Source organism: Poecilia latipinna, unplaced genomic scaffold (assembly GCF_001443285.1).
Source record: "Poecilia latipinna isolate Pla-1442-1.1 unplaced genomic scaffold, P_latipinna-1.0 Scaffold2592, whole genome shotgun sequence".
Lineage (NCBI taxonomy): Eukaryota > Metazoa > Chordata > Actinopteri > Cyprinodontiformes > Poeciliidae > Poecilia > Poecilia latipinna.
This window is the reverse complement of record NW_015115208.1, coordinates 114,858-121,356: the sequence shown is the minus strand read 5'-3', so window position 1 is coordinate 121,356 and position 6,499 is coordinate 114,858. Positions and strand designations below refer to the sequence as shown.

Here is a 6,499-nt window from a genome sequence, read left to right as displayed (position 1 = left end):
GTTACTCTAGTTTATTTCTGATGATTCTTATGTTGATATTAATCTGAAATAAAACTATTTTAATTTAAAATCAAAATAATTTAATGTGATTACAAGTGAAATCAGGTTAAAACTAGGATTGTTTCGTTGTTTTAAACTGAATTAAGTATTAATCAGAACCAGACAAGAACAATTTTATTATTTAAAATTTTATAAAGTTTCTGAATTAAATATTCATCCCAGATTTAACCACTTATTTTTAATAATTAATTATGAACAGAATCAGTTGGGCTTCATTAATGAACTCCAACATAATGAATATTATTAGCCATGAATAGTTGGATTATTGGATGCCTGTTGTGATTATTATGGGATGTTCTGAGACATCAGCAGACACATGATGAATCTACTGCCGGGATCCCTGAGGTGTACGGAGCACCAAGAGGGACAAAATTAAACAAATACACAAATATGCCAGTATAAGCCTGGCTGCCCGCCATGCTTTACTAGCCCCCCCACCAGGCTGAGCGCTGCTTGTTTATGTTTTTAGGGACATAATTAAAGAAAAAAGTTTTTTTTTTTTTTGGCATTTAATCTGGATTGAAAGCATCTTTGTTGCTCTGAATGTTTCACTGGCAGTGCAAACTTATTCCTAAATTAGAAGTTTATAGTTCATGCATTTAAAGCCAGGAGAGCAGACTGATCACACAGCTCCTCGCGCTGCTGCTTGATCTCTACAGTTTACCTCAGCGTGGATCACGCTCGCCTCCTTTCACTCAAACTGGACACAGGCTGACGGGTTATTTACATCAACCTCCTGTGAGGAATTGTGTTTCTTTCCAGAACTCTGCATTGAGGCAGGAGTCTAAACCCGCCATGTCAGCTCTGGTTGTGCAGCTCTATGTGAACCGCAGGAATAACTTGCAGTCGCCTTCAGAGGAGAGTTGAGGATGATTTATATTTGTGAACAAAGAATTATGCAGCGTTTCCATCTCAACACGCTGCCCAGCGCTGTGATTGGTCTGCTCTATAACTATAAACTTATCTTTTACAAATAAATCTTCTCCGCCAATAAGACGCTGAGAGCAACAAAGACGCTTGCAATTCGGCTTGAATTAAAAATAAATAAAATTGAATTAGAAGCTATTTTTTTCTTTCAATTATTAATTTTTCTGAAAACACAAAACAAGGAACGTTTAGTCTGGCGGGGCGCTAGTTAAGCTTGGTGGGCTGCCAGGCTCATAATACACAGGGGGAAACTCTGCAATTATATATAATTAATCACTTTATCCAATAAATTAATCAAAAATACATACCATGTTTCCCCAAAAGTAAGACAGTGTCTTACTTACTTTTTATCCCCAAAAGCCCCACTATGTCTTACTTTCGGGGTATGTCTTATATTGGAAAAAAATTGTCGAATTTTTTGTTTTAACCATAAAATTAAATTAATTTAAGCAGGAGGTGGTAGTGACAAGTGCAGGGGACGGCGCAGGCGTGGGCAGGAGGCGGCGCGCAGCTAGATGAGAGGTGTTTCCCCGAACAGTAAGACATATGTCTTACTTTCGGGGTACGGCTTATATTAGCCAACCCCCCTGAAACCCCCGATACCTCTTACAATCGGGGATGTCTTACTATCGGGGAAACACGGTATAATTCTATATATTTTTAAAAAGAGAAATAATTTTATGCATTTTTTAAGCAGTTGCCAGGTTGCCAATAGGGGGCGCCAGGTTGTGGTGCTGTCATTTTGGGGTCACAGGTTGAAAAGTTTGGGAACTTGTGCTGTGCACTACAAAAAACACAAAACCCTACCAAGTATTTCTATCTAGTTTATAGTGCAAATATCTTGGTAAACTGAAAATAAGACTACACTAATTTAAAAGTAAGTTTTCTGCAAGAAATGGGGGATTGTTTTAAATCCATAATTAGTAAATAATTATAAAAATAGTACCAATTCCACCAGTACATTTTTCCATGTCATAAGTGGAGGCCTGATGCTGAAATCGTCATAGCAACCATCAGTAGCAGCAGATTAAAGAAGATCATTTTGTTCCCATGGTTCAAAGAGCTGAGAGAAACCAGAACATTGTTCCAGAGGCGAGTGCTGAGGCGGATCTACCTGGAAATGTCTCCCCAGTACCACTCTGCTTCCTGCAGCGAGTCGCCATCGTCACCTCTGATCCCGGAAGAAGACGACGACGATGGCGGCGGCTGGGGTTTGACTGGCTTTGGAGGAAGAGCTGAGAGAGAGAGAGAGAGAGAGAGAGAGAGAGAGAGAGAGAGAGAGAGAGAGTGATTAGACAGCTGGGAGCAACATGGGAGGAAATCAGCAACTTCATCACAATGTCCTACATTGATTTGCTTTGATGACAGTACAGTGTTATCCCAGGAGATGATTTTGATTCCATCTGCCTTCAATATGGTGCAATAATCAATATATCAACTTATAGAAACAACTCAAATGATCTGATAAATAAATCAATTAATCGCATAATAAATTAAAACACTCTAACTTCTATTTGCATGATTTATTGTTTTTTCTTTCTACCAAAAACTAGATGATAAAAGTTTCATTCTGCTGCTTTGGTCTCAACTGAACCTGATTTTGAAAGTTAATTTTGTTCACAGAAATTTCATGATTTATTTTATTTCTTGTTTCTGGTTTGTTGTGCATCTCCAAGCCCCACCGGTTGCCTAGCAACAGCCTGTTGAGTAACTGGCGCAGCAGCAGTTTCAGGTTTTCCCACCGTGCCTCGTGGGAAAACTATCTGAATAACCGATTCCTAAAATTATTATTTTTTATTGTGTGTGTGTTTATATCCATCTATGTATGTGTACTCGTTTACCAAAGAGCAGGTGACCTCACTGGCTGAAGCTTTAATAAATAATAAAATATAAATATTTCCTTTTCCTGCTCAGTTATAAACAGTTTCTTTGTCTGCAGCCGACAGAAAATCTGACGAGTTAAAAAAACCTGAAGAATGAAAATGTTTCAGGAAAATCAGCAGCTTGTAAACTTCAGAGGAAAACAAACCTGGAGTGAAAGAATGAATGAATGAATGGATGAATGAATGAATGAATGAGGTGAAGCTCGCTGACTGGAGGATCCGTCCTGCTGCTCTGATGGAGCGCCGATTGGCTGCAGCTGCTGGAACATTTTGTCTCTTCCACAAACAATAGTTCAGTCACAAAGTAAGACGCAGCCGCCGCTGCATCACCAGCTGCTGCAGCTTCTGGTCCTGCATCTCCTGCAGCAGCTGCAGGTGAAACCAGGAAGCTGCAGCTCAGCTTCCCATTTAAACTCTAACGGGTTTAAAGTTTTCTGCAGTCAGGAACACGTGGCTCACACACACACACACATAGATAGATATAAACACACACACACACACAGATGGATATAAACACACACACACCACACACACACATTGATATAAACACACACACACACACACACACACACAGTAATTAGAGTTGAATAAAGTGCAGGTCTCTAAACTAACTGATCTGAGGTTTGATCAGGAGCAGAAAACAGATGAACCAGAAACTGAACCCATGTTTCTGTTAGATCAGGTCCAGAACCAGAACCAGATCATCCTGCATCCAGACCAGAACCGCCCCAACAAAGAACCACTGAGGAGCTGGAACTGCTTTCCAACCGGACCACACCGAGCCGAGGGAACAAAGGGGCCGACAGGCGGCAGACAAAGGAGCACAATACACACCGAGACACACACACTGAGAGACAGGGTCCACTAAAAGGAGTCGGACCCAGCAGAACAGCTGATCAGAACCAGAACCAGTTCAGTTCAGGCTGCAGCTGATCAGACTAACGGGTCAGAGCAATCAGAACCTTGGTGGTTCTGCAGCAGCTGGAGGAACTGGACCTGGTTCTGCTGGATTGAAGCTTCAAACTGTCCTGAGCCCAGAAACACATGAAGTTCTGAAAGAATCGGGGTCATGTGACACTGGACCAGAACCAGAGCCGCTGGAGGAATGAAGGTCCGAGTCCTACCGTCCTGCACGGTGCCGTCCATCAGCTGCATGTTGCCGAGCAACCGGACCTCAGCTGCTCCTCCTCGACACTCTGTCGGACCGAGGAACGGACCGGGCCGGCCCGCTCCTAAACCCAAAGCCTCAGCCAATCAGTACGCAGCCTGGCAGGAGGGGGCGGGGCTCTGAGGAGGAAGAAAGGATGGAGGAGGAGCTGGACGAGACCCAACAGGTGGGAGCAGAACCGGACCGGTCCGGACCTGGATCAGAACCGGACCTGGAGCCAAACCCGTCTACTGACTGGGTTTGTTGTGATATTTGCAGCTGATGGAGGTTTGATGAGCTGATTGAAGGAATGCAGCAGAAATGCTTCGGCTCCTCTAACCAGGCCTCAGAGGTCCAAACAGAGCTGAGCAGCATCACGTCCTCCTCCGACCCGATCGCAGAGGTTCTGTCTCAAAACCATCAAACCAACCAACCAGAACCAGAGAAGATGAGGAGCAACAAAACGCTGCAGAAACTCAGCCGAGTCGTTTTCCTGCAGCATCAGGATGATCATCAACCTGCAGCTCAAAGGTCCAGGAACCCGACTCGGTTCTCCCCGGGCCTCAGCGGGTCCGTGGTGACTCAGATCGGAACACGGACGGAGGATTTCATCCGGGTTTTACTCCGTCTGAATCCCCATCCCCCCTGAACGCAGCGCTGAGCTCAGAAAGATCCAGAAATAAAGAACTGAAGCTGCTGATTCACAGGAAACGCTGAACTATTTCACCTCCAATCAAACATCATCCAAATATTAAAGATTACTGCATAAAGTCCTGTTGAAGAGCTGCTAGCAGCTAATAACAGACGGTTTGTGTTAGAAACCCAGAATCAGTCTGCAGGGAAACAATCTGTCGCTTTAACAAAGAGAAGCAGATCTGCTGCTGTAATTTATGTAATATGTGTCTGAACAGACAAAGATCAGGCAGAGGAAACATCCAAACAGTCAGAAATTGCAAACAAACTCAATATTTATGGTCTGGAAACCATATAGCTTTTATCTGTGAATCTAATAAGAATAAAAATTAGGATTTTAAAGCATCTTGGGCCTCTCTACCACCTTAATTCAGGTAAAAATGACAACATTCTTCCACTAAACATGGGTTTTTTCCACTGGTGAAACCTGCAGGCTATTGGGGAAAGTTCAGGTAAAAACTATGTTTTACCATTTCCTTTACCTCGGATGTTCAAGAATTCAGTCTTTAGACAAACCTGGGCTGGTTTACAGATTATTCAATAAAGTTTGGGATTTTGGGCAGCTAACGTAGTTTAAGTCGTTTTTTAAAAAAAAAAAGCTCTGACATAATGGTCAGTTTATATAAATTCACTCCAAGTTTCTTAATCTGAAATAAAGCACTTAAAATGTGTGTAATATTCCTTTAAAAATCCCTGATTCAGAAGCTACCTCCAGCATTAATGGAGTCCACCGGGACGAAGCTGTTAAAACCTTCCACTGATTCCAGGGGGAACCAAACAGAACACAACACCACCTCGCCCCCTACAGCCAGATGGCCCGCTCCCGTGTCTCGTCCCTCCCGGTACCCCCGCCTACCTGGAGGCTGATCCATCTCCAGGTAGAAGATCAGCTCGGTGGAATAGGGCATCATCACGTCCCGCCAGTCTCCGTCTTTCTCTGCCGTCAACACCGTGTTGTACATCGCTTTCAACAGGAAGGGTGAAAACGGCCGAAAATAACAAACCGACGTGTATAATTATAATAAAATCTGTTTAAAGTATAAGTTAGTCGATCTATAAACCTGCAAGTCGTCAGTCTGAATGCCTGCTTCAGAGTAAAATAAATAGATAAAAAGCGAAAAGCAAGCTCCGGGCTTCGGCTGTTTTCTCACACATGCTAACAGCTTGGGGCTGTTCATGGAGGCCCACTATGCCTGAACAAAAGTCCGCTCCATTAAAGCACAAACTGAAATCGGGCCGTTAGCTCCAAGTCTATCAGCGGTCTCCTTTCCGTCTCCTCCACACAAACCTCCGTCCTATCGGCTCCATTTTTAGACGAGTAGTGAGCAATGGAGGCTGGCCTGGCGGAGTCAGACACCGGCCGGACCGTACCACTCCACCGAGGAACACTACGGGATGGACGGGGTATTTTAAACATAGAATCTTGCTGAAAAAAGATTGCAGCCAATAAATTCTATTATTTTAAGACTTTAAAAGGAATGAGAACTGAAGTTGTGAATTCATTTGTCCATAAAATTGAAGTCTTAGTTGCAGAAGTGTTTTTAAAATCAATCCATCACCCCTAGTTTACAAATCAGAGTGGGAAACCCCGTATCTTCCCGCCTCCTGACATACCAGCCACTGCGCGCATGCTCAGAGCTGCAGGCTCAGGAGGAGAATGGCTTCAGTCGTTAACCTCCAGTTCTCCTCAGAAATATATCTATTGGTGGATCATGATGAATCAGTTTAACTGTGGTTTTCCAGAGAGAAATTAAAACACTTCTGGTGTTAGGTTATTTCCAAACTGTGG

The 6,499-nt window shown here is 43.3% G+C and overlaps 1 protein-coding gene across 4 annotated transcripts in view; it reads right to left on the bottom strand.

Annotated features, from left to right (window-relative positions):
* Positions 1–6,499, bottom strand: part of LOC106938435 (phosphatidylinositol 3-kinase regulatory subunit gamma) — an 85,564-nt gene that overhangs the window by 13,932 nt on the left and 65,133 nt on the right. The window contains exons 1-2 of one of the 4 annotated variants that reach the window (XM_015020481.1): positions 5,567–6,299; positions 2,102–2,222 (exon numbers count right to left, since the gene is read on the bottom strand). In XM_015020481.1, the coding sequence (XP_014875967.1) occupies positions 2,102–2,222; positions 5,567–5,672 (227 nt within the window). In that variant the 5' untranslated portion in view covers positions 5,673–6,299. Of the gene's footprint in view, positions 1–2,101; positions 2,223–3,994; positions 4,585–5,566; positions 6,300–6,499 lie in introns of those variants that run through there. The other 3 variants (XM_015020479.1, XM_015020480.1, XM_015020478.1) reach the window with 3 other exon arrangements.